The 27,865-nt window shown below is 33.0% G+C and overlaps 3 protein-coding genes across 4 annotated transcripts; 1 reads left to right on the forward strand and 2 right to left on the reverse strand.

Annotated features, from left to right (window-relative positions):
- Positions 1-7,685: 7,685 nt before the first annotated feature.
- LOC133681958 (bifunctional L-3-cyanoalanine synthase/cysteine synthase 1, mitochondrial-like) lies at positions 7,686-11,477 on the reverse strand. The gene is made up of 10 exons (XM_062105170.1): positions 11,158-11,477; positions 10,312-10,421; positions 10,174-10,231; positions 9,807-10,070; positions 9,517-9,654; positions 9,349-9,400; positions 8,807-8,886; positions 8,633-8,692; positions 8,293-8,373; positions 7,686-8,030 (listed from the first exon to the last, which is right to left on the reverse strand). The coding sequence occupies exons 1-10, from the start codon at positions 11,341-11,343 to the stop codon at positions 7,932-7,934; spliced, it is 1,128 nt and encodes a 375-aa protein (XP_061961154.1). The 5' UTR covers positions 11,344-11,477; the 3' UTR covers positions 7,686-7,931.
- Positions 11,478-18,971: 7,494 nt separating this feature from the next.
- Positions 18,972-20,399, forward strand: LOC133682749 (uncharacterized). Its single transcript, XM_062106256.1, has 3 exons — positions 18,972-19,419; positions 19,508-19,636; positions 19,896-20,399. The coding sequence occupies exons 1-3, from the start codon at positions 19,096-19,098 to the stop codon at positions 20,079-20,081; spliced, it is 639 nt and encodes a 212-aa protein (XP_061962240.1). The 5' UTR covers positions 18,972-19,095; the 3' UTR covers positions 20,082-20,399.
- Positions 20,400-20,750: 351 nt separating this feature from the next.
- On the reverse strand, positions 20,751-23,941 carry LOC133682748 (uncharacterized). 2 transcript variants are annotated; one of them, XM_062106253.1, is made up of 9 exons: positions 23,775-23,941; positions 23,550-23,630; positions 22,836-22,925; positions 22,515-22,681; positions 21,895-21,964; positions 21,616-21,695; positions 21,420-21,482; positions 21,204-21,280; positions 20,751-21,093 (listed from the first exon to the last, which is right to left on the reverse strand). In XM_062106253.1, exons 1-9 carry the CDS (start codon positions 23,850-23,852, stop codon positions 20,993-20,995), a joined length of 807 nt encoding a protein of 268 aa, XP_061962237.1. In that variant the 5' UTR covers positions 23,853-23,941; the 3' UTR covers positions 20,751-20,992. The 2 variants fall into 2 exon arrangements, with proteins under 2 accessions (XP_061962237.1, XP_061962238.1); XM_062106254.1 differs by having other exon boundaries at positions 23,550-23,635; positions 23,775-23,918.
- Between the last annotated feature and the right edge of the window lie 3,924 nt (positions 23,942-27,865).

The raw sequence follows: 27,865 nt of genomic DNA on the forward strand, positions 1-27,865 counted from the left end.
GTTTATGGCTTGAAAAAACCAAAATTAACTCGAGCTCGGATTTTTTTTCCACAAACTTTGAAGGTACAAAAACACCTAATATGAATTATCCTTGTCAAATGAAACCATTTGACATAAATATAATCTATTCTGGTAGCTTGAATCGGTGTCAACGATAATTTTCTCTCTTTACTACAAGAATCTAGCAACCTGTCTCAACCAAAGACTAAAAAAATAACAAAAATAAACTCATTAAAATTGAATTGAAAAAATATTGAAGTACTTAAATTATATAATTTGTGTGATTTTAAAAGTATTTTGACCAAAATGTATCTTTTGCAAAACTTATGGCATGTCACTTAATGTTTGATGTCTTTTTTATTTTGATCTATCTTCTTTCACTCCCACCTTTTCATAATAAATCAAAATCAATTGGCCTTTAATTAGGACTACATTACTAGAAAAAAAGTTCGAGAACCAAATTAAAAAGATGTAAAATTTTACACAATCAATCCACGATAATATATGAGAGGATGAACAATAGAGCCCTGCACATAAAAAAAAAATCATGTCTTTTAAAGTAATACTTAATAAAAATTCACAGCTATACAATAGACATTAATTTTTGGTCCCCTAAGCTATAATTCTCTGAAACTAATAAAATTAAAATTTATTTTTTTGTTAGACGAGTAAAATATTTCATTAACATCATAAGATCTTAGCACGTTGACATAAAAATAAATCACCAAGACTAATAACACAATGTCAAAAAATTAAATATATATAGAAAAAAAAGGAGGGGTCTAAATGAAAAAAAAACGAATGACAAAAAAGAAAAGAAATCATGGTGCGAATCTCTCTTTTAGTTTTTTTTCTCAATATGGTATGGAAACACTAAAGATATCATAAGATACTATAAAATGTTGCACTGGTTTTGTAAATATATTAATTAAATTTAATAATTATAATCCTTTCATGATCAACAATAAAAATTCCACTTTCAGGAGACTGGACAAGTATAAAAAAAAAGAAAAAAAAATTCATCTAGTTTGAGATTTACGGTTCAGATTTCTATAACGAACTCGGTCTGATTAGCTTCCCTGATCAAGATATTTTATATCTTCACGGCAACTAACTAACATTTATAAATTATACTTATCTTGTTACCTCTCCTAAATACATAAATAATATATATATTATTTATAATCATATAAATGGATGGAATAAGTTGTAAGAACATCACCAGCAACATAAAAGAAAAGAAAATGTAACATCTAACTTTAAAGGATGTAACTTAATTGATTAGATTTTAAATTTATTTTCTAGATATCATTAATTTAAATTTTAGAAACTGAAATAATTATTAATTTTAATATCTTAAATAGTTATTAATTTTACTAACACTCAAATATTTTTTATTCACTCTACAGTTTGCAACAAGTACTACAGGTGGCAATGCAAGAAGTGAATTGGGACAAAGGAGGCCACGTGTAGAATTTAGCTTCTTCTGTAGGAAATAGGAATATATCTTACAAGTTAGGCGTAAGAACAGAAACAAAAGTGTTCGAAAGTTTTCAAGAGCATCCCATCCCGAATGCGTGGGTAGATTGTCCAATCCGGGCATCAATAAGAGGATCCGATTTCAAAGAGTCCCTTGATGGCCAATATAGAATCACTTCCTGGTATAATAATATTGAGCTTTTTTTCCCCTTTTTTTTCAAAGTAGCACGGGTAAAATTAAAAAAAAAATAATCTGTTTAGGATTAAAATGTTTGTTTTTTATATAGTTTCGAGTCTTGTGTTTGCTTATATAATAGTCATTGAAGGTTTATATAGTCGTTAACTTTAGAGCTTGTAAAATTAGTCAAAGTACGTAGAAGTTGACCTGAACACTCACGTTAAACTAAAAAATTAATGTAATTTAAATTTTATTTTTTAAAAAAAACATGGATTGATACTATTAAAACCCAGCCCCCTTTTTTCTTTTCTTGTTTTTGCCTCCTCTCTTCCCTTCCATCTTTGTTGTCTCCAGCACCCCCCCCCCCCCCCCCCCCAACCATGAAAGAGCCATCTCACCAACACATGATACTATTTTTCAGTGATGAATTGTTTTCTAATGCATGTCTTTTGTGTCTTGATAGATTAAAGGAATACTTTACATCGAGTACTTGATATATATTAGCAACTTTACCAATATGTCGAGAGGGAACTGATTTATAAGTAGAATGAGTTACCATGCATTATTTTGATATTGTTGAATGAATTATAATTGTATTTGATTATGAATTATAAAATATTAAGTTGATTGCTTTTATGGCACGAAGTTGAACATCCCTGTTCAAATATCTTGGATTTGAATTATAAATATCTCACATGAATAGTTAAACTAAATTATGTTATTTTTCAAAATAAATCTTACCATGTTATTCTTTTTATTTTTATTACTGTGCTATTTTTTTTTATAAAAAAAACTGACTAGAAATGTAGAGTATAGAATATAGTAGTATACTGGCGGCATGTCTTAGCAAAAAAACCTAACTAATTGTTAACTTATATGGTTGTTATTTTTAGAGTGTATAATATTAATTAAGATGTGTGTAAATTGATATAAATATTTATATTAATAATAATAATAATAATAATAATAATAATACCTAACTAATATGAAAGAGGTTCTTAAAAAAACATGTTTACCATGCTGCCTCTAAAGATAAATTTAAGTTTGGTTAACTGACATGGTTCAAAGAGTTCCAAACGCATATTTTGGCCTTTGACTTCGAGTGTATTTGGTATTGCTGTAGCTATTGTGGTTGTGATTTGAAAAAAATTGTTTTATAAAAAGTACTTTTAATTGAGATTGGTTTGAAAAAATAGGTGTTTGGTTAAAACTGTGGTTGACTTTGAGATTGAATAAAAAGTAATTTAATGTATTTGGTTAATAATGTTTTTGAAATTAAAGTTATAAAATAATTTTAAGAAATATATATTAAAATTGATGATTTTTAATTTAAATATTGTAGATTTAATTATTACTATTACTTTATGAAATAAATAATACTTTATATAAAATATTTTTTATTATGCCATTAAACCATCTACAATTCCATTACGTACAAAATTCATTCGACAAGAACTATAGTTTCTATAATTTTTTAGCGTGCAATAAAATTAGATAAAATATTATCAGGAGTAAAATTAATTTGATATTACAGTGCGAGTGAATTTAATTCGCTCGATACTAGTTTTTCGAGAAAAAAAATATTATATACATGACAATGCCAAACTAATTTTTTTAAAAAAAAAATATACAAAAACTATACACGCTAAAAAAAAAATCACTCGAACAATGCAATTCACTTGCACTGTTTACGTGCACAGTGCAATGAATTGCACTGTGCACGCGAAGACAAAAAGTTAAAAAAGCAGCCAGGAGCTGCTTCGCCAATTTCACGTTCAAAATGTGAATTGGCATGGGCCTCACCGGTCATTAAATAGCATTTTAGGTATTACCAAACATCATGTTTGCTAAGCAACCACGCAAACAAACAGCATCGAAGCCTATATATAAAATAGAGTAAGGTTGTTTTTTCATTTTAAAAATTTAAAATTTATTTTTTTATTTAAAATTATTTTTAGATTTTGATATTAAAAATAATTTTAAAAAATAAAAAATATTATTTTAATATATTTATAAATATAAAACACTTAAAAAAAAACATTTATTACTATGATTTTAAGCATTTATTAATATAACAATCGTCTATCCAAAAAATTGTCCTCGCGTAGCTTTACTGCCAGCCACCTAAAATCTAATCAAGATGGTCAACTGTCTATTTCTTATCCACATACGTTCTGCAGACGAGCATAATCCACTACAGAAGAACCATTTGGCAACTGAAAGTACTAGTACCTACACACGATGACCATAGAGTGAAAACGACGACTCCGAGATCATTAAAGTGCTCGAACAGGGCTGTGTAAGCACCACAATTTTAATAAAATTTGATTTTTTTTATTTTAAATTATTTTGTCTGCCAAACTATTCAAATGAAGCAAAACCCAGAACGGTAATTTTAACTTTTAAGCTAAATGGTCGAGGAAGCGGGGATCCAAGTGCTGAACATCCAACAGTTGTTAGGCAGCCATTTTTTGTTTCTTTGGCACTCTGTAACTTCCAATGACGCGGGCATGGTCTCGCTCAAATCGATCTAATGTCACCATCTCGGCAGGCTTCGGCAAATCCGCCCTCAACATGGTAACTTCACTATCGTATGCTTTTCCAGCAGGCACGGCGGAGTCAATGCAATTTGCCTGAAGAGGTTCAAGAAAATGTGCAAATTTATAAACAAATCACAAGATTGCAAAAAATAATAACAATAATAATAATAATCTATTGGTTGCTTTAGATTTCTCAGTAATGGAAAGAAGTGCAGAACAGAAGAACAGTTAAATGCTAGATTGAACCTTTATTGAGAGCACAAAATGACCTCCTGTTTTGAGGAGATAAGCTGCATTCAAAGCTAATATTCTTATCTGCAAAGAAAAAGCACGAAAAAGAAAAAGAAAAAAAGCAAAAACACTGAAGACAAATAAACTGATAAATTCATAATTCCATCATGACCCCTGATTTTCTGTAATGCTGGTATTTTTCAGAAAACAACAACGCTTCATTATAGGACAGATGTTACCTGACAGTTCATAAGAAACTGTAAGAACACATAAGAACATTCTACGTACGAGGATGAATGCCAAGCATTTCTAAGTTCATGTTGAAAAAGAACAAGGCACTATTACATATGGCAATTCCAGAGATATGCGCAAAAGTAATAGAATTGTTAGAGTTCATACTAATACAGCAATGCCTGTAAGGGAAATCTGAGTGGCCCAAAATGTATCCTGTGTCTTCGTCAGCATCATATATGATAACCTAACTGCATGAATGTGCGCAAACTGTATCAACAATATGCAAGTCTTAGCATTTAAACCCACTCTATCCTTCAAGTCAGTGGCAAAATGAAACTGTAAAGCCAACAATATTTAAGACAGATTCACATGAGAATGAAAAGAACCGAAGTTTAAGAATATGTGAAGTGAATCAAAACATTTTTTGATGAAATATCTCAGTAATCGCATCAGAAAAAAAAAATTGTGCCTTCCAATCAACTAACAAAACGAAACATTACATCAGAAGTCAGAGTTGCATGACTTAAATTTAGGAGAATCTGAGAAGCAGGTGCTGTATCCTTTGTACAACATCAAAAGAATAGCAAATACTCAACAGTGAGAATGCAAAATAGTACAAGACAACTTGGAAAAGGAAAGCCCATTTTGATCTAAGAAGAAATTTAGGTGCATAACAAGCTAGATGTTGGATTGTCGCATGGATGACTTAATTAAAAACTGAGAAAATCTGTCAAAATTAAGTTTGAATTGGTAATGGGGCTTGTGCTTACTGCAGAATGAGGTTCTATCCTTGCTAGCCAAACCCAATTCTTAGCTATAACTGCCTGTGGGGGTGGGAAAAAAAAAAAACAGCATTATTGCTCTCTACTTTCTAGCTATTCTAGCAAAATGAACAGTATTCGCTATATATATATACTGTAGTACTCTTCAATTGGCTTTCGGAAAAGACGCGAGAGAAGAGGTCACAGGAAAAAAAGATCGTACATGGCATCTGAGTCCTGTCTTTTATTCTTGGCTTTAGTTTTCCTAACAATTAACAGTTCAACTATGGCGATCCCGTACAATAGTTAATCTGTGGTGCTAGCGAAGTTGAATCCTCAATTGCCAAAATGGTTTTTAGTAAAATGTCCGTGCTTATTGTTTGGACTCAACGTTCGACGATGAAAGTTCTTGGCTTGATAGTATTCAAGCCAAACTACAAAAGCAACGCTACCTCATGTGCTTCTTAAGATATGTTATTCTATTCTGACAGCAATAATATCTCCAGCACGTTTCCATTTTTTTTTTGTCACTGAACACATCAATATATTCAGGCAATTAGTATACTATTAATTCGCGGGTTCCTGAGTTAATCATATTTTCATTGAAGGTGCTGCTCTGATCCAATGCTATTTCAGTTAGAAGCAACTGGATATTCAAATACTGCACAGCTAACAGCTTTAGTATAAGCAGATTTCTCCCCCTTTTGCTTTGGAATGGCAGGGACACGGAAACACGAGGAATATGGCCTTTGTGGAGAATTGCCATCTGAATTATGTATTTGAGAGGGCGGCATTCTCTTGATCTGTCTGATAACTTGTTGGAAGGAGGGAATCCTGAAGGAACTGCAAATTTGTATGATTTGAGAGTCATTAATTTGAAAAATAATAGGTTCACTGGGAAGCTACAAGTGGATATTGGAGGCCATAGTGGTCTCTGCAAATGAAGAAATAACCTTAATGGATTGGGGAAATGCCATAGTAAAGGAAATAGCATACAATTCAATATTCATCTTTCACCTCACATGTAATAATAAAATATTCATGATTTTTATTTATTTTAAAGAGCATGAATATGATTACATTTTTTAGAAAGCTAGTTAAAATGGTATTTTAGCTAAAATTTATGCATGGATGTGGATGCTTTAAGATCCAAGGAACTAAAAGAGCCCAACTTTAGAAATATGCACAATTTAATAAAAAAGGGAAAGGAAAAAGAAGAAAAAAAGTGGTTTTTAAAAAAAATTATCACAATAAATTAAAAATATTGACAAAATAGAACAATTTTAGTTTGTCATGAAATTAAACTCCAACCTCCCTTTTTAATGCTGTTATATATATATAAAAAAATGTGTTTTGTAAATATACTATTTATTTAAAGTCGTGTTTTTTAATTGTAATTTCTTTATAGAATCACGATAAATATAAATTATATTATTTGATCAAAAATATTTTTCAATTGTGTTATTTCGTTGAAATATTAATCTTTTTGTGCTAATATCACACACACAAAAAAAAGTCTCAAAATTTCAAAGTAAATGAACATTTTTGTTATGAAAGAAGCTTTTACTACGCATTGCGTCAGACACTCGGTGTTGCTGCGTTCACATCAGGTGGATACCGAGTACATGCGTCATATGCATGACTTGAAAAGCAGGAGAATTTATCAACAATAATATATGACAGGTCAGGTAATAGTAATCAATTCTTAATATGTTTCAAGTCTTTAAGAAAACACCTAGTTTTATTATTTTAAAAAACAACGTTGTTTTGGAACAAAATTATATAAAAAATCTTTAGAGTTGAACTAGCTGGTCTCACCAGGATTTATCCAGGAGTCTCGATCCTTACCACAATTCTTATCTGACAGACCAGACCAGTTTAAATAATTATGCTCGCCTCCACGCTGCCAACTGATTTAAGGTTCCACTGCAGTTTTCATCTCTACCACCTGAGCTAAGGTCGGTTTTAAGAGGGGGGTCAATTAATATCAATGTGGAGAAAGGTTGCGCCAGGCAAGATTTTGAAAATGTTGCGGATCCATAACGCAGAAATTAGCGTGGAAATTCTAAATTCCTATCCCATTCCTTCTCTACGGTCTTCGGCAGTTTAGAGGTAGCGATGCTTCATCCTAGCCATGAAAGTATTAAAATCTTAGAGAACCATAGAAAAAAATTATGGTTTTTCACTGGAAAATTCATTGATCAGCAAATATTAATTCAACTGACGCTGGTTAAAATCAACTGCAAGAAGTTCAAGCGGGCATCAAGGAAAAATAATTTCCATTGCTCAACTAAATTCTGTAATACAGAGGATGCTTTTCAAGTGAAATTGGAAACTAAAGCCAAACTTTAAGAGACAAGCAAGCTCTATCACCACAAATGTTACGGAGATAAGCCGCTTGCATGGACACAGAGTACATATTTTGCTGCTCATCGTTCAACAACCACATTGAGAGACATGGTTGCGCAAGAGGCCTTTGACATTCATCGAGTACGATGTTTGAATGAATTAGTCCACAGGAACTGGCTGCATGTTCTCGGCTTCTTTCCTCAGATCTTGAAAGAGAACAGATGACAGGTATCGCTCCCCAAAACTTGCATGAATAGTCTGAAAGTCAACCAGCAACAACTCTTACGGAGCATTCATACTTAAATTAATTTACTTGGGTAGAAAAAGAATTCCCGATTCAATGATGAGGAAATTTGCTTAAATTGATGAAACCTTAAGCCTTCTTAACAATCAAATATGACAACTTCAGGAATAGAAAAGTCATTATTAACAGCGTACCCCCATCCCGCAAACAGTGTAAATTTTCAGTAGAAAATTTAAATTCTGTGTTTTTGAGAATTGGAATATAAGTTGTTCTTACCACTATAAGTTTGCCTTTATTCTCTGGCATTCTCGCAAGTCTAAGTGCGGCAACTGTGTTGGCTCCGGATGATATTCCCACCTTCACAAACCAAAAATAATTGAATAAAATTTAAACAACAAACAGTACTCCGCCACTGCTCATTTCTTGAAAGCAGATGCGAGTCTTGAAAACTACAAATCCAAGAACCCAAAAATTGCAGCCAAAGCTCAAAGAAAACCGATTCATATACAAAAATTAAAGCATTGCGCTTCGCATTAGCATATGTGTGCAAGAGGCTGTCAAAGATAGAAAATCAACCAAAATGTCAACGATAACAGACTTTGTTAAGAGTAAATACCATAAGACCTTCTTCCAGTGCCAACCTCCTAGCCATATTCACAGCATCTTCGCTACTAACCTGCCATTTAATTTTTTCACTGTCAGTTTGGCATTTCAAAATCTGACATTGAAAATGCCTCATCTTTTAGTTACATTTATTCTCTACCCTTTCCTTCAATTCAGTGGTACTTACCTCAAGGACCTTTTCCATTACATCCATGTCCAATATATCTGGTTTGAATCCAACCCCATTGCCGGTAATGTCATGAGGACCTATTTCAATTGACATAATAATAGAGATTCAACTTCTCTGTCCATAGCAAGGGATTTAGCATGGTAATCAAACTCGTCCCAGCCCGGCAGGTGAACCTGATGACCTGCAAACTCGGAGCCTTGCCCGAGCTGGGTTTGCTTTTGAGCCACCTAGGAGGTTGACCCGGTCAAACCCCAATGACCAGTCTTGGGTTGGGATGGGTCTTATAAGTACGGAATTTAGCACAGACTTGACATAAATTTTCAAAATTACAAAGACCAAAATCATAACCTCCATCATGTTATATTCCTCCATTCCATCTCTACAGGTTATTATACCTTGAGCTTAAAATTATTGGAAACAACATTCTACTTCTAAGAAGCAGAGAAGATTCTAGCTTTACTCTTTATAATTCCTTTCTTCCTAATAACAAGAGGAGAAAAGTAAAAACGAGAAGAACAAGAGCAGAGCGAGACTCTTACCTGGTTTACCACCATTAAGTACATTACTCTCTGCAGGCTCTACTCCATAAATCTACAATCATATAAAAATGAAGACAAAACATTATGGGAGAAATAAAGTAGTAACATTTATGACAGCACATGGCAGTGATGCTGTGAAAGCACCAGCAAGAATTTAAAATTAGATACCTTAACGTTAGGATTTTGGGATTTGAGATACTTCCCGACGCCAGAGACAGTCCCTCCACTGCCTATTCCCATTACAAAGATGTCAACTTTTCCAAGTGAATCCTCCCATATTTCCGGGCCTGTAGTTTCGAAATGGATCTGTTTTTCCATTTGGATTCAGAAATCAATCCAATAGTTACAACGTAAGAGAGTTAAAATCCCAAATCATCAAAATAATAATAACTCGAGCACATTGCTCTCGATAAGCCCTTTAAGCTATGCAATGTCACTGCTATTGTGAGATCAAGTACCTGGGTATTGGCAGGATTTGAGAACTGTTGAAGCATGAAAGCACCTGGAGTGGATTCCAAAAGTTCATAAGCCTTCTTAACTGTTCCTCCCATTCCCTTAGCGGGGTCAGTCAGAATTAACTCAGCTCCAAAAGCTCTCATGGTCACCCTTCTCTCCAAACTAGTATAAGAAGGCATGGTTAAAATCATCTTGTACCCTTTCATGGCTGCCATAAATGCCATGCTGATCCCCATATTACCAGATGTGGGCTCTATCAAAGTCGTCTAGTATAACATGAATAAACAAGTTAGAGAAATTCAAAAAGTTCAAGCATCTGATTGAACCTATAATATCTAAAAGTTTTAGAGCTATGACTATTGAGCAAACCTTGCCAGGAGCAATCAAGTTCTTCGTTTCTGCATCTTCTATCATTGCCAATGCCGGTCTGTAGCATAAACATTATGGTTTTTATTTGACCTTAAGGTTTATGATAACATAGGAAAATAGTATTGAGCTCTGTGATACCTGTCTTTAATGCTAGAAGTGGGCTGAAACATCTCTTGCTTGGCGGCTATATAAGCTCCACATCCTTCAGTCACTTTGCTCAGATACACAATTGGAGTTTTCCCAATGAGCTGAATATTTTGAATTATAAAAAAAGAGTGAGTTAGTTTGGACACAAAATTTGGTCAAAGATTAGAAAATCCACGACACTGAAAATCCACTCTCTTTTTCTTATGAACAACTTGGTTGAACTAGCTGAAACCTATGTCGACGAACATGAAGACGACTTGTCGTTTCAGAGCTGAATAGGCAACGGTGCAGTTAGTTTGTGGCTTGTCGGAAAGAAGAAAAAACGGACAGCGCGGTGACCAATCCGGTGGGCACAGAAAGATGTTTCTATTCATTTTTATATGAGGATTCTTATTGGACCGAATTATATATCGAATAATTCTTATTGGACCGAATATTATATATATATATATATATATATATATATATATATAGGGGTGGAGCTAGGTGTATTTTACAGGGAAGGCCAAAATTAATATAATAATATATATTATTAAAAAGCTTATTTATTTAAATTAAAAATATTAAATAATAGAAAATTTTAAAATGTTTTGCAGAGATCGGGCCCTGCTTGCCACCCCGGTTCCACCCCTGTATATATATATATATATAGCCGGATTGAGGAGAAAAACATTGAAATCATAAATAAAAACCCCAGGAAAAGAGTACCACTGTACTTGAAGAGAATGGTAAAAAGCAAAGCAGAAAACTATCGTCATTAATGCGCCAGGAATTAAGCAAAGAGATTTTTTTTGGTTAAAATTAATGATCAATAGACATGGAGGGAGATGGACATACTTGGGAAACTTGTGTCTTGATATTAGTGCCAGGAAGATCTTTAGGCAAATCTCTGAGTCTTTGAGCAAAAGAAGGGGAAGCAGCAGCAGCAGCTTCCGAAGAGAACAATCTTCTAATCATCACCAGCTCGTTACATGTTGGGATTGATGATGAGTTTTTCTTCAATAAGCTCCTTAAAGCAGCCATTTATGGAGGTGTTAACACGGTAGACACTAGCTAGTAACAACACACCCAGAAGGTTACTAGAGCGAAAGCCACTTGTTGAAGAAGACAACAGAGTCGCGTATGAAAGGAGGGCGTGTTAGGAGTCGTGGGAGATACCTTTTATAAGGTTTCTGAGTTCTACTCTCTGGCTAGTGGCTTCTACGATAAAAGACAGTCCATTTCAATTTCTTAATAGTTTTTGTAGCGAGTATTTTTAAAGTATTTTTTTTAGAAATTTATTAAAATAATTTTTTATTTATTAAAATTTATTTCTATATTAACATGATAAAATAATTCAAAAAAACTAATTTAAAAAAATAAAAAATAAAGGTTGACTGCAAAAACAAATACTAGATGATTTCCATTTTTTTAAATCACCGTAAACAATGTCATCAAAACAGTGAATATTCCCCAGGTGGATATTTTGGATTTAATTAGCTTGTGAAGTAAAATGTTTTTTTTAATAATTTTTAATTTTTTTATTTCAACATCAAGAGGAAAAAAAAAAAAACATGACATAGAGGAAGCCAATAATTGCCGCCGCGATTAATAGAAGAAAAATCCACGAAATATAAAAAATGCAAATATTTATTGATGAATAATAATAATAAAAAAAAAACATCTATAAGAAGCATGCATATCTCTAAATGCATGAAGTGCACGGACTTATCCAATAATATTCGCACAGAGAGGCCAATTGTGTTCAAAATAATTATTCCACGTGGCGGGCTTGACTCGAGTTAGGCACAGTTTGGGAACGCGGCTGCGGCCGCGTTCCCAAAAAATTTGAAATTTTTTTTTTTATTAAAATTTAATATAATTTGTACGTTTTGGATCGTTTTAATGTGCTGATGTCAAAAATAATTTTTTTAAAATGAAAAAATATCATTGGCATGCATTTTGACATGAAAAATTATTTGAAAAGCATCCACAACCATACTGTCAAATACACTCTTAAATTCATTAAAAATGTAGAACTGCAAACCTCCGGGGCCTGGTCGATGCACTGCATCTGGCCAGGCGGCACGACTGGTTAAAGATGGTCACTTTTTGTTCTTACATGAGCTAAACAGAAAGCAGAAACGTGACTGGGTTACCAAACTACCTGCCCTACATTTTCCTTTTTCAATAACAAAAACATGAATATAATATGAGGAATTAAATTGACCGTGACATAGGGATTTAACATGTGATATTTAAATTGATAACAACAACACAAATTTAATTTAATAAGTGAAATATAAATTAATCCTGAGAGATGTAGTTAAATTGATCAAATCATGAGTTTTTTTTTAGACATTACCAGTTCGAGTTTCATAAATTTTAAGATCACTAAAGACTTATATGATTGTTAACCGAACAACTAAATTAAAAAAGAAAAGAAAAAAAATTTAAATTGGTTGCAACGGTCAGCCTGTATGGAAAAACATTTGAATGTTATATAAATGAACATAATGAGAACTTTTCCATGTGTCCTCAGCAAACATAATATGAGAGGTGCTCGTGCCCTAGCCTTTTCAGCTACAGCGAAGCACCAATCCAGAGGAGGTCCGTTCATGGCTTTTCAGCAAACAAAGGAAACCATTGGCGATACTTTTACAGAGTGCTCAATTACTCTTATATTTTTTACATTAGATGGATACATGTGAGTGTGAATTGATAGGAAAGATGCCTTCATCTGTATTGGCCTGGTAGGTCCTACCGGAAAGAAACGTTGTCAACTCAATTCCTACTCAACGGTGGTGGGGGGGCCTTCAGCATTTAGCGGGGGAAGTCCTCAATCTGTGTTTGGCAACGACCAAACACATTTGATGCCGGTAGGATAGGGCAGCAAAATTAAGGCAGCCTTAAGTTACGTGTTTGGAATTGTTACGGTGATTTAAAATAGTTTTTTATTTAAAAATATATTAAAATAAATTTATTTATTTTTAAAAATTTATTTTTGATATAAACATATCAAAACAATCTGAAACCATAAAAAATTTTATTTTAAATAAAAAAAATTAAAATTTAAGGAAATGTGATTTACACCACGTTTTCAAACACTTTCTAAATCAAGTCTTTATTCAAAAAATGAGTCGAACAAGAGCAAAGCCATCAAAAAAATCCAAGTTGAACCCTCTAATGGCGGTAGTGCTTTTAATTATTTTTTAATATTTTAAATTGTTTTAATATGATGATGTCAGAAATAAATTTTAATAAAATAAAAAAATTATTTTAAAATAAAAATTACTTTAAAATATAATTTATACCTCTTGTGTTTGGTATTATGATAGCTTTTGTGGTTATGGTTTGAAAAAGTTGTTTTGTAAAATGTACTTTTAGTTGAGGTTGGTTTGGTATTTATATATGTTTGGTTAAAACTGTGGATGAAATTGATGTTAAATAAAAAGTATTTAATGTGTTTGGTAAAAAATATTTTTCAAATTGAGGTTATAAAATAACTAAAAAAGATATATATTAATATTGATGATTTTTAATTTAAATATTGTAGATCTAACTACTACTATTACATCATTAGATAAATAATACTTTTATATCAAATATTTTTTTATTGTTTCATTAACATATCTACAATTCCATTACGTACGAAATTCATTCGATAAAAACTACAATTTCCATGGTTTTTCGAGCGTGCAACAAAATCAGGTAAAATATCATCAGGAACACAATTGGAATTGCAATTAAATTTTGCAAATGCTACGTTATTATGCGATCTCCTTCTAATTTATGCAATGTCATTAAATAATATTAAACACTAGTTTTCGAGTAGAACACAATAAAAAAAATGATTTTTTTTACTGGGTTCGACGCGATCCGATGCATTTAAGTTTGGGTCGGATCTGATCCGGTACGAACAGTAGAGAGTGGAGACATTCTCCACTGTATCCACACAATGAAGAGTGAATTAATTCACTTTTCATTGTGTGGAGGCAAAGATTATGCGTAGTCAATGAGAGAGAGGAGAACACGGGCACGAAGCAATTGTAAGATGGTGCTTGGCTCCGTGGTGGCTTTTGCGGTTAGTCCAAACACAATTTTTTATTGTTTGGTAACAACAAGAAGCTGATATTAATCTGTGGAATCTACGTGAATTTTTGAGGTATGACCGCAATTAATTAGAAGTAGTTTTAGCCAGCTTTTCATGTGAAAAGCTGGTTTGAAGACAGTAAACAGACAATCAAAATTTTACAAATTTGTGGTGCTTAAGACCGTTGAAAAAATTAGACAACAGTATCCTCTCCTTACAAACACAACACTATAATCGTTGCTCCAGAGATTTTGATTCACTTTGTTTTTCTTCACCAGAGACTCAAAGATCCTCAATCACTCCTCCAGATCCAAATACCCAAAACGCAAAAGATTTCCATCACCATACCCCCCAGATCTGTAAAAGCCACAAGAAGATCACTAAGCTATTACTCCATGTTTGTCATCAGATCCCTAAAACCCATCACTGCACCAGATCGCTAAGACCCCACTATTTTTGGTACCAAAAGCTCGCTCACTCTCGTTCGCTCACCATCCCACGTTTGTTTGGGCAGGATGGGAAGGTAGCGCTCATGATACTCGTATTTTTCTGGAGGCTATTGATAATCCAAATATCAATTTTCCAAAAACTCATGATGGTAAATCTATTAAAATAATTAATTGTTATTTAAATTTAAAATATGTGTATTCTATATTTTTTGTTATTAAATTTGTTATAATTTTCTTCCTTGTTATTAGCAAAATATTATTTAGTTGATGTTGGGTACCCAAATGAATATGGATATCTCGATCCATATAAAGATGCGAGATATCACTTCCAAGAGTTTCGGCGTCGAGGGCAACCAACAAGCCGGGAAGAGCGATTCAATCGTGAACACTCGTCACTTCGCAATGTCATTGAACGTGTATTTGGAGTGTGGAAACAAAGGTGGAGAATTTTACAGAACATGCCGGCATATCCGTACAAATCGCAAGTGCAGATTGTAGTGGCATCAATGGCACTACATAACTATATTAGGAGGAAGTCACAGGAAGATTTTGCATTTACAGAATATGATCGCATTCCTAATTTTATTCCTGGTGATATTTTAGCCGATGTTTTTCCATGTTTGCAAAGCCAAGACAACCAGCGGTCTTCTTGAATGAATTATGTTCGTGATGGAATAGCAGATAGTTTAATGAGATAATTGAAGAACAACAGTAATATAACATTGTTATTTCTTTTATGTATGAAAAAAAATGATCACAAATGCTACTAACAACTTGAAAATTAACTCATGTTCTTCTTGGTAATTTTATTAACAAAAGTACTTTAAAAAACAACTTAACCAAACACATATCAATTACTTATTAGACAATAATATTTTTAACCATAATTTTAACCAAACACATCTTTTTATATACACACTACAAGAAAAAATAATTTTTTAAAAACTACTTTTATCAACCATGAAAACAAAAGCAACAACTTTTCCAAACACATCTTTAATTGCTTTTCACACACTGGGATTCGACTTCGGTTTTCGAGTGGGATTCTCGTGAAAAAAAATGTGGTTAGTAACTTTAAATCAGTGTTAGCTTCGAACTGTTGCTGCCGCAGTCGTATCGACAAACGGTGACTTATAAGCAGCCACTACGTACCAAAACAAAACAATGTTCCTAGGCAACACATCTCCCCTCGAGTTGGTTTCAGCTTATGTTTTTTGTTATTGACAACGTATAAACTTCAATTTACTTACTGGTAATTTCATTATAACATAGTAAAAAAAAATGTAAGATCATTCTAAGATTCGCTCCACTAAGCAATGGCCATGATCCAGGGGACACGTGGAAAAGTTATATAGTAAATGTACGGGTCATTCTCAGGCTTTTTTTTACTATTATTTTCTTCTAGTTTTTCTAATATATCCATGACAGAGTAGATTTGTCCTATCTATAGACGAATCAACTGTTTAGATTCATCTAGCATGTTTTATGTTATCAAGGATTCGAATCCAAATTACAAGCCGATGCATTTTGTATAAGAACAGATAAATCCCAGGAGTTGATTCGTCCAAGATAGAACTGAAAGCAATCTTATTAGTTTTTTTTTAATTCCATTTGAGGCATTGATCAAAATACTACCAGGGCTTTGCCAGTACACGACATATATATATATAGATTTCTACCATTTCCCAAATGATGTGAAATGAAGACGACGTTTGTGCATGTACCTAGTGATCATCATGTTCCGAAGCTGCGGCTGATACTCTTGCTCTCCAGTCTCAGGTCTTGCTTTAGAATCTGGCAATGGCATCTGTAAGAGCAAAATGCTGAGCATAAAACTGCCAGTACAGTACTGTGACAAGTCAACGGAACAGGCCATGAAAGAATATGGTCATGCAGCTATTAATGGAGTTCTTTGAGATTTGAATGTGAAGAAAATAATGTTTGGAAGTGCATGCTCGCCTGATCTAAAGCACATATATTTTAATTATGCCCCGTATGACCCCATACGGTCTTGCAAACCTTGAGGTGACGTTATGACCAGTTTTCAATTATATATTAACCTAATATATATATATATATATATATATATATATATATATATATATATATATATATATATATATATATATGGATGTGTTCAGCATGTAACCGGCGAAGAACAATGTTAGTGCTGAAGCTACAGTAAAATAAATGGGAGCCAATATGAAATGAAAATAGGATAAGGATGGATATAGAATTAATCTACAAAAGATGGGATCATAAATAGAATAAGCAAATTATCATAGGATCCTAATTGAAAGAACCTTAAATATATAAGGTCTAAAATGAACTTTTAAATAATTAGGAGAGCTTCAGCCCCTCCTCATAAATTTAAAGGATGTTTGAAAATATTGTAATGATTAATATCAATATATCAAAATAATTTAAAAATATAAAAAATAATTTCAAACAAAAAAAAATTAAAATTTCATCAAATTCTGTTTGCAACGCAATTCAAAATGGCGCTGAAGTGACAACCTTGAATGCTACCCTTCCATATCCTACACCCAGGGGCAGAGAACCTTGAATGCTACCCTTCCACATCCTACACCCAGGGGCAGAGATAGAGAGGCCGGCAGGGGTCAAGGCCCTGCAAGGAATTTTATTTTTCCAGCCACTTCCTTAATAGTATTTATAGTTTTAGCTTAAATAGTAAAACAACTGAAATCTAGATCCTTTTTAATTTTATTTTTTAGTTCCGCCCCTGCCTACACCAAGTCATTGTCTCTCCTAACAATTTATTGAGTTTCCTTCCATAAATCCTCAGCCTTTGGTTAACTTATAGAATGATAGCTGAAGGTGACTGCTTAATGTAGCACTGCTAAAGATCCCACGAGTTTATACTTTTCTACTACTGGTCTCCTTTTTTTCTCCATACCCTTCCCAACTCTTGGCACTTTCCGAGTTGATCCTGCAGTGATAAGCAGGATATGTATGCTAGTCGAGATCCACGGTCCTCTCATTCCCTTTCTTTTCTGTGCTTTTATTTCAGCAAACTACACTTCCTAATTATAATGCAGCCATTTTGTCGCCATCGTGTAATTCTAGCCATGAATCGCAGGACCATTTTTAAACTGCCAAGTAGCTACTGATCGTTACACGTGGATATCCGATGATAAGCAAGCTAGCAGCTATCTGACCATGACCGAAGCAATGAAATTAAGCTTTGGGAATTTTAATCCTGGAGGAAGATGCTCTGCCTGTCGCTTTGCCTTCCTTGACAGGGAAAAAGCTCCAGATTGGGATTTACCAAATCCAACATGCAAGCCGATGCCAGGCCAAGTCAATATGCTTTAACTCTATTTAGTCCTGCTGTGTATAGAAATGTTCCACAAAGAGTATGGCAGGCCAAAAAACACTTGCTATGTTTTGTTAATGGAGGCATGCAGCTGCTCTTCGTCATGTGGCTCAACGGGGAGGTTTATTTGAGCCCATCACAATTTTCCCTCCTTATTTTCACTTAGTAATAATCTGTCCCTTCGGCTTGGCATAGGCGATGGGCTAATTCCAGGGCCTTTCTCTTCGTTGTTTTTAACAAAAAAAGCAAGAGAATCCATTAACTCCAAACACCTTCTCCAGGCATTCATATCAAACGAACCCTAGCTATGTGTGAAGAAGATTGAAAGAGATTGATCAGTGAAAGGATAGGAGGATTTGAATGCTGTGAAAGCTTGCCCATGTAGTCGCTGGATGAATTAATCGAGAAGTTTAGAAAAAGGCTGGAATTGCATCAACACTGAAATTAAGAAAAAATTCACCTTCAATTATAAAAAAGATTTTTGACATTTTGCAGATATGGTTCCTTATGTACAGCTCTGGTGATATTTAGAGAGAGTTCTCGACAAATGCAGCCCACATTACTATTCAATCCTTATGGATGATGCATGGCATAAGATCGAATAGCACTGAGAAGAATATGACTGCAATTTTTGGTTTTGGAAGATATTAATTTTAGTTTGTCTACACAATTAATAGGGATTATTAAAAATGAAACAATCAATTACATCCTCTTATGGAAGTTCTTTCGAGTAGAATTAACTCCAATTCGGCACAAACTCAATTGATAAGCAAACTGATTAGCACCTAAACCCGTATAATGATGCACACTAACCGTGCCCAAATCCAACGCACCCCCCTGTGCGCACGTTAACAGTAACCCCCCATTTTCAAAACCCATAAATAAACAAAAACCCCAATTATCCCGATATCACAAAAATGCCAAACCCCAATATCCTGCTTCTCCTAATTCTCTTTCTACCCCTAATCTTCTCCCCGGATTACGATTTCATCCGCGTGGCCAATGCAGGGAAGCGAAGCATCCACATAACGGATGATCTTGACGACGTTATCGACGATGAGGAAGACGAGGCATGGAAAAATTGGGGAAAGACCACAAAACGGTCTGAAGACGAGTTCGATCCACCACCGTCTGATTTGAACAAAATGAATGTGCAGGAGATCCAGGAGATGATGATGAAGCGAAATTTCGGGCCAGTTTTTGGGTTTGTTAAGCTCCGATTAGGCGCACGCCGGACTCCGGTAATTTGATTTAAGTTTTCATTTTCTGTGAATTGGGGCTTTTGGATTGTTAGTTAGGGATTGAATTTTTATGGTCTTGATTTTTCAGGACGTGGTTGCTGAGGTTGCTATGAAATGGACAAAGATTATGAAAACGGGAGGAATTCGAGTGCAGTTTTCAGGGGTTGATTTGAGTACAATTATGTTTAGCATGGATCAAGGCAGAGACACAATGGAGGTAAGCGGTGGAGTTCATTGACTCCTGAGTTGTTTTGATCATGCCTAATTGAAGTGATTGCACATTGGTACTATTGACTCGTAACTAGCCAAATCCACTCGTCAGTGTGATAGCCATTTTGCTTAACGAGTCTTTTAAATGATGTTCGCATTTTATTGAAGATTACTGGTTCAGTGTTTTAAGTTTGAAGTAAATGCATTGTTGATCTCTGTTTTCTTGTTCTCCTTTTACCTCAATTTCGCATTCTTTTGTTGCCCAGTTGAAGGAGTTCATTTTGAATGAACCGGAGGCTTATGAAATCAAGATTGGGGATCAAGTTTTCCGTAGACATGGAGATCCTCCTTTAGAAGCAGTCATTGAGAAGCTTCAGCGCGAGAAGGACAAAGCAGACGATGCTCCTGCAGCTGCTACAAAGGATGATGGGCATCAGAAAGAAGAATTGTAGCCAAGTGGGAATCCTCCTTTTCACATGTAATTAGTCAATGAATTAATCACATCATCATTTCACTGCAAGTTTAATTTCTGGGTCTGTAGTTGTAACTCATGCAACTCGTCCCCACCCACATTCCTACCTTTTTGTTCCTTTTCTTTTAACAAGCTGCTGCTTGCTACCATCTAGAATCTGGATCCGTTTTTACACACCAATCACAAATAGAAGTCTTATTTTGCCAGCAAATTTAGCATATAAACAATGTGTGATCATGTGTTTTCGTGTAATAACTGGTATGTGTATGATGTGTGATTGAGATCGGATTTTGCAGAATTTACTGATTCATCTGGGTCATATTCATTTTGAATATCTTTTATTTTAATTATTTGATATACAAGCTCAGCCAGTGCAAGATTTGACTTTGTACCCTGGATAATATACTGTCTGTCGGCGGTGGTTCTCTTCCCAAGTCCTGAGCAATATTGTGGCTGGTATTCGAATTTCTCTTCCACTTTTTTCATTTCTTTGTTCTTTTTTTGTCAAGCAGGGCAATATTATGTTCCCTTTCCTGGATGATGAAATTTGAAAAGAAATACAGCCTGTGTTTTCCATTCAGTGTTGTTCGGAAGTGGTAGAATCCGTGAAGTACAGTGGATAATATTTTGTTTGGTCAACCCAGACAAGTTACATGGAATGGAAGCGTTCAATTCCTTAATTTCTACCATTTTACAAGTGGCAACTTGATCATCGAAAACAACTCAGTTATGACCTGAATAATTGAATTAAGGCATACAAATCACAAGTTTGACCGTGCTTTATTCATGAAGATTCAAACTGGTATGAAATGAGAGATTTCCTGGTTTTGTCGTGGTAATCAACTCAAGCATGACAAAAACAAATCTTACTTATTTGGCTAAAGTCCATGATTACTTGAGCTTTTTACTGAAGTCGGTGAGCTGAAGAAGGGTAATCCTGGGAATGCTTGCTGCTTCCCCTCTCTCTTGATGAGTGTTGTATCCCCAATCCCCTGTACAAGTTAATCAACAATATTGCCAAACGAATATTAATGATACTGTAACAGTGTTGCATCAAAAGGAGAGACGGCAAAAAACAGGAAAAGCTGAGGGAGATGATTACCTAAGTACAAGTTCCACCCATCTAATTCAGGATCTTTAATTACATTCTTCAGGGTTGCAAGTCGATCTTCCACAAAGCTGTCCGTGATTTAGAAAAATCAAATCCAATTCAAATTAAGTTAACTGGAGAAGAAAGTTAACGGGAGACCACAGGGTCTGCAGAGGTTTATAGATGTGGCGACTGGATGAAAATTCGGTAAAGAAAAATGGATCTTACTGTAGTTTCAACCCCTGGTGCTCCGGTTTCCTTTGAAGTTGCTTCAGCACTTCCACCTTGGGACTGAAAGCAGCAATTGAAATTAAGGGTGGGACAAGGAAAAAAAATCATTATGGAAAGCAAACCGTGCAAAATAATCAAGGAAACTATCAATGGTTTTGCTTTCCCCACAACACCTCAATTAACATGTACTAACCCAGTTCCGAGACCATATATTCTTTCTGGTGGGATTTTCAGTCCCGCGAGCTCTTGTAGTAAAGCATCTGCAAACCGGCTCTGAATTGAAAAGCAAGAAAAAAAGGGGGCACAAGTTTGAATATCAGTAAAAGAAATAAAAAAAAAAACACTCAAGTCCTCTCCAAATTTCATCTCCTTTGATTTTCACTTCAAAACCTGATGGGGATTGAATTATAATGCCCATACTCCAATGTCACAATCATTTGAGAGCAAAAGATAAAAGAATAACAGGCCACACCTGTTTTGTGGTGACTATATATATACTTGAGCTTGCAAATTTCAAAGCATCAGGAACACCGGGATAGAATCTGCAGGGGAGGATCAATTATCAGGTCCAAGGCTTGTTCAGCAAAATCAAAGCTTTTTTTTTAAAAAAAAAAAAAAACAATATTTGATAGACATGCCTGGTGGAGGTCATTGAGATTCAAAGATAATAGCGATTAATCATTTTTCAGCGCAAAATGTAGCCGCAGAATTATGTAGAAATGGTCAACCCAATTGTTATAGGCAGTGAGTGAAGGAGGGAGATAATTGAACAAATACGTATCCCAAACTTCCAAGGATGGCAAGTACGTTTATTCTCTAGAGATATTCTCATTCTTGAGGAATATCCTCTGAATATAAATTTCAAATTCATAGGTCATTTCTGCAAAATCAGCTTCGAGCTCTTAGAATTTAAGGTGCATAATGCGTGGTAACCCTGAATGAATCTGATATGCAGATGGATCTGATTTGGTTAAGTTATTGACAAGAAATAATCATCGAGTTTTAACCATAACTTTGGGTTTACTTTCTTATCATGATTTATACTGAAGTTTTACATATTGGGGCACATCTCTAAAAACTTAATTGAAATACCTGTTCGCTCCAATCCATGTTGCCAAGTCATTATCCATCCATTCATCCCTGACCTTTCCAAAGAGTTCTATCAGAGCATCTCTATTCTCAGCCCATTCTTCCATAATGACAGGCTTTATCTTTGACCAGTTCTCCAATATCCCATCAACCGTAAGTCCCTCTGCAACCTTGCAAGTTGAACCACAGTTATCAGATCCAAACCAGTATTTGAAAGTGAACAAAATAATTTCGTAATTCTTGAGGATAATAAACGTGACATAAAATGTTCTTAGTTTTTTCATATAATAGAGATAAGTCAGGGTTGTGGCGCTGTATGCCCACCGAGGATTTCCGAATAGAAGGGATTCTCATCTCCAGCAGCAGCCTTGCAAGCAACAGATTTTCATATCCAGTTTCCACCACAGGTCGCACCTGCCACAGTACAAGTCAGTAATTAGCCTCAAACATATACCATTCCCTTCGTTTTTCTTTTTATAGAAAAAGAAAACGACAATAATTTTCAAGAAGAAGAAGAAGTGCGTTGGCATTTATATACGGCATCAATCCGAGGACTTTCCACATCAAGTCAGAACTTTAGGGTTTGTTTGGCAGTGTGGTTACGGTTGCTTTTCAAATAGCTTTTCGTGTCAAAATGCATGCTAATGATGCTTTTTTATTTTTTAAAAATCATTTTTGACATCAGCACATCAAAATGATTTGAAAACATTAAAAACATATTAATTTGAAGTTAATAAAAAAATAAAAAATTTTCAAATTTTGTCAAAAGCGCTTTTGAAACGCAGAAACAAACAGGCCCTAAAGCTCAATCCAACCGATGTCTCCAAATGGACCCATAACAAGTCACCAATATTTCAATTGTAAGACCCCAACAGCAAATTCACAAAGTTGAAATCATGGATGCAAATTTTAAATTTTGCAGAATACTCATGATGAAATAGATATGAACCAATTATAACAGGTATATCCTTTCAAAAGGTGCAAGAAATGTAATATACTTATTCGTTTTCTAGCTAAGACACAAAAGGACGGACTTACAATGTGCATCTGATCAACAATCCAGTCCTGCAAAGTTGAATCCACCGTATCGAATAAAACAGGCCATCTCACTTTAGCAGCCTATTCTATCACCAAAACAACCAGAAAAGAAACAGCATCATCATCCTATTACTCGCTATTTGAACAAAATTGACTTGAATTAGTGCTTCCAAAAGTTGTATTCCATTTCATGGCAGCTAAAAAGGAGGAGAGAGAGGAGAGAACCTTGACAGCGGAGAGAGAGCTTTCACCGCAGCTATCACAGAGAACTCCGTCGAAATCCAAGGCATATAGATCTCCCATTTCATCGAAAGATAATATCCTCTTTGCGTCAATCTTCGTTTCCTGCCACTCGACCTCTTATATATTGCTACTACTGTCTTGACCTTTCTTGAGTTTTGTTTTGACTCTTAAATGTTTATAATTGTGTAAAAAATTGTTTTTTAAATTTTTATTTATTTGAAAATATATTAAAATAATATTTTTTATTTTTAAAATTTATTTTTTATATCAATGCAAAATCATGAAAAAATAATTTAAAATAAAAAAATAAATATTTTTAAAAGTATTTTTTAAACATAAAAAAAAATACTCTTGGAAAAAAGCTATAGGTAAGGTAGTGTATAGAATTATGATATAATTTTTTTTAAAAGTATTTCTTATTTAAAAATATATTAAAATAATAAATTTTATTTTTAAAAAATTATAAAAAAAATTAATTTTTTTAAAAAAACAAAAACAAAAAGAAACACAGTCCGCTCCCATCTCGTATTTATTGAATCCTGTCCGCTCCCATCTCGTCGTCATCACCTTATCAACCGCCCACTCACTTTATTTTCTACCCAATCAAAATATTGCCTGTTCGGTTTGATCTCTTTTCCCTGATTGGTTGCTTGGGCTCCTATAGCCCAACTCCTAATAGCCCAGTCGGGCTTATCTTCCATTACTTTTTTTTATTCCTTCTTCGTAAGAATTAATTAAGAAAAGGTACAAACTACTTCAATTTTGAAAGCTAAATTTTCAATTAATTTTCGTGATACGTTTTGATTTTATAATTCATATTTCAAGAAAAAAAATCCATATTTCGTTGCACTTCTTATATTACTCTCTTATATATTTTAAGAATTATCATTTATGTAATTTTCTTTTCTTTTCTTTTCATTTCTTTTCAATTTGCTTGAAAGCATTTCCGTTTTAATTTTGTATCTCTCTAATATTTTTAACTTGTAAATTTTTTATGATTGTAATACTTTTTTTCTTGTGTTATTTCATGATTACAAATTTGATAAAGTACATTCAGATAAAATTATGGATATAGAAGTGAAAAATATAATTATTAATGCATGTAAATCTTGAATTCAATTTTTTTTATATAATAATTAGTATGTATTATTTTTAATACTTTTTTTTGTTAATAATCATGTTAAGAAGAATAATTTTACATGATAAACACTTTTAATATGTTAAACAAAGATTTTTTTAAAAAAAAAACATTATACTAAAAAGACAGCAACAAAAATGTATAAGTAAAAAAAAGATCACATATTGAAACTTTCTGTAAGGATTTTTTTTTTTAACAAGCAAGATAAATAAAAAAAAAATATTTTGTTCTTTTAGATATAAAAAAAAATCTAAAGAGGAAAGGGAATTCAATGTGGCTATAAACTCATCATTTTGTTTTTCATTGTAATAATAAAATGATGTTTATAGTCTTTTTAAAAAATAATTACTTTTATCTTTTTGTACATTGCATTAATCATTATAAATTTTTTTAAGTGTATTTTTATCTTTTTTATATTTTCATGAACATTCAAATGGCTATAATACCTTGGGATAGAAAAAACTAACATTGTTAGGCAAAGGCATGTAAGTCTTTTCCTTCATTTATGTACAATTAAGTTCAACGTATGCCTTCGAGGCCAAAAGATTTAATCCATTTAATCATGGGTATTAAGGTTTGTTTACCTTTAATTTTGGTAATTATGGCTTGATCAAGAATAATATCATTATTTTATATTTAAATAATATTATTTTAACTAGAGGCGCTGAGGGCACATGCCTACGGGTGCAGTGCTTCTTGACGGTGGAATATATGATTATGCTGTTTCATTTGATTCTTCATTGTGTCATCTTTTTTCTTGAGTGGTATGTGTTAGCTTCCAGTAATTAGTTTCTTATTAGTGAGTCTTTTTTTCCATTCATTTCTTTTTCCTACCCTAAAAAATAAACTCTGGTCCTTGTTGTTGGTATTTCAAATCCAGTTATTTTTGTTGGATTTTTTTATTCTTATCCTTTTTTTTTATTTGTTTTAAAATTAATCCATCAATTCTAATTTATCATGCATGATTTTATTTTTAATTTGACCTTTTTTTTTCTTGATCCTTTTATCAAGGTTTTTATGGTTTTTTATTTTATCCTTCAAATCAAGTTTATGATTTTTTTTTCAATGATAATGATAATGACAATAATAATAGTGATAATGATGGTAATAATAATAATAGTTTATTACGATAATAATAATTATGATAATAATAGTAATGATAATAGTAATTGTGATGATGATAATGATAACAGATGTCATAGGGGACATCAAGATGAGCTGGTGTAAAGGGGGGGAAAAAAAATAAAAAAATTATGACCTGATTTTATGATAAAAAATGCTAACTAACAAAGGTTTTGAGTAAAATGATTGTTATATAACAGAGAAAATAAACATTTTTCTATATATTCTATCTAATACAGGCTGTCTTGTTATATTAGTTTTTCAACATAATATGTATTTATATAGTATACCTAAATTGATATTTTATTTAAGTATTATCTCCATCATCCATTATACAATGTCTACAAAAACAGGATTCAATGTTGAACCTTACCATCACAGAGTCACTTGGTGAATAATAAGACTATATTGATTGGCCCTGATATCTATTAATTAACATCTAAATGACTTGCCCCCAACATTGAATATTTAACATAGAGTAGGATCATTTAAGAGGCAAGATTTTTTTTTTTTTTGATTATCGTGGGTGTCCGGGCCAGCTTGCGCGCACCTCGACTAATCCCACAGGCCTTTAAGAGGCAAGATTTAATACGTATGGTCATGGTTAAACGAACATGTAATAAATAACTTCTAAAGACATGATCTAATAATGAGACCATTTCATCCCGAGTTATTTATTAAATAAAGAGAATATTATTTTTTAAAAAGATTATAAAATAAAATGATTATACAATAATTAAAAATTTATTAACTCATGTCCTAAAAATAATATATTAATTGATTTTATTATCTATTTACCACCGACCAGAGAATGAGAATGAGGTCTAATACTAGACCATATCATCCCGGGTTGGTTGATAATTAATAGAAATAATTAATCTTTTAATCATACATCAATTGATCCTATTATTCAATAATTAACATTTAAAAGACATGATCAACTACAAGATTATTCTATCTTGCATCAATTATCAATTAATATGAATAGTTAATACAAAGTTATTTTTATTATTATTTTAGTTTTTTTTATCAACCTGCATACAAAATACAAGGTCTAAGATTAGATCATATCATCTAGGGTTGATTAATAATTATAATTTTACTAAATGTTTTTATATGTATATTTCCTCCTCGTCGTCATTTTTTCAACAGTACTATACCCAGAATGTGCTCATTAGAACATTCCCCATCAAAATTAATTCAATAGTTTTTTTCAAAAGTACGTGCACACATCACCCAAGCATATTCTTTTTAAAATCATAACTCAACTTCTTATTTCAAACCCAGAACAAGTCCACCATTTCTAAATCTTACAATTAAACTCGCATGTTCATAGTTTTGAAAATTAATCAACAACAAATAAAAACCTCACTCAAACAATGATGTTCATTCATTGTTCTAATTCTCCACACGATGCTCATAACAAAATCATCTTTATAACAAATTTTAAATCAATAAAATTTATTGTCATCCCAAGATCATACTCACATCTTCATAACCAAACAATCACTAAAAAATTTCAGTCTTCTCAATAATACCTCACATATTTATAGAAAAAATCCAAACACATGAAAAAATTTAAATAATGCTAACAATTTTTAACTTATCAATCCAATTGTCTTGCAAAAATCAGCCATAAATCAAATTCATTGTATCATGTAAGTTTCTTTAATATCAAGAACAAAAACAAGTTTCACTTAAATCATATATAAACACATACAAATCAAACATTTTCATCTAATTTACAGACTTAAATTTTTACTAACATCTCAAACACTCAATTTACTCAATCTATAGCAATTCAACATCACCA

This window comes from Populus nigra, chromosome 2 (assembly GCF_951802175.1).
Source record: "Populus nigra chromosome 2, ddPopNigr1.1, whole genome shotgun sequence".
NCBI lineage: Eukaryota > Viridiplantae > Streptophyta > Magnoliopsida > Malpighiales > Salicaceae > Populus > Populus nigra.

Bases quoted from the DNA above. Each gene is read 5' to 3' on its own strand.
- LOC133681958 (XM_062105170.1), bottom strand. From the start codon at position 11,343: ATGGCTGCTTTAAGGAGCTTATTGAAGAAAAACTCATCATCAATCCCA. The intron at 10,422-11,157 runs GTATGTCCATCT...CAAAATATTCAG, and splicing joins TCAAGACACAAGTTTCCCAA to CTCATTGGGAAAACTCCAAT. The intron at 8,693-8,806 runs GTAAGTACCACT...ATTAAATGGCAG, and splicing joins TAATGGAAAAGGTCCTTGAG to GTTAGTAGCGAAGATGCTGT.
- LOC133682749 (XM_062106256.1), top strand. From the start codon at position 19,096: ATGCCAAACCCCAATATCCTGCTTCTCCTAATTCTCTTTCTACCCCTA. The intron at 19,420-19,507 runs GTAATTTGATTT...TTGATTTTTCAG, and splicing joins TAGGCGCACGCCGGACTCCG to GACGTGGTTGCTGAGGTTGC. The intron at 19,637-19,895 runs GTAAGCGGTGGA...TTTGTTGCCCAG, and splicing joins AAGGCAGAGACACAATGGAG to TTGAAGGAGTTCATTTTGAA.
- LOC133682748 (XM_062106253.1), bottom strand. From the start codon at position 23,852: ATGGGAGATCTATATGCCTTGGATTTCGACGGAGTTCTCTGTGATAGC. The intron at 23,631-23,774 runs GTTCTCTCCTCT...GTGATAGAATAG, and splicing joins GCTCTCTCTCCGCTGTCAAG to GCTGCTAAAGTGAGATGGCC. The intron at 22,682-22,835 runs GTGGGCATACAG...TCAACTTGCAAG, and splicing joins CTTCTATTCGGAAATCCTCG to GTTGCAGAGGGACTTACGGT.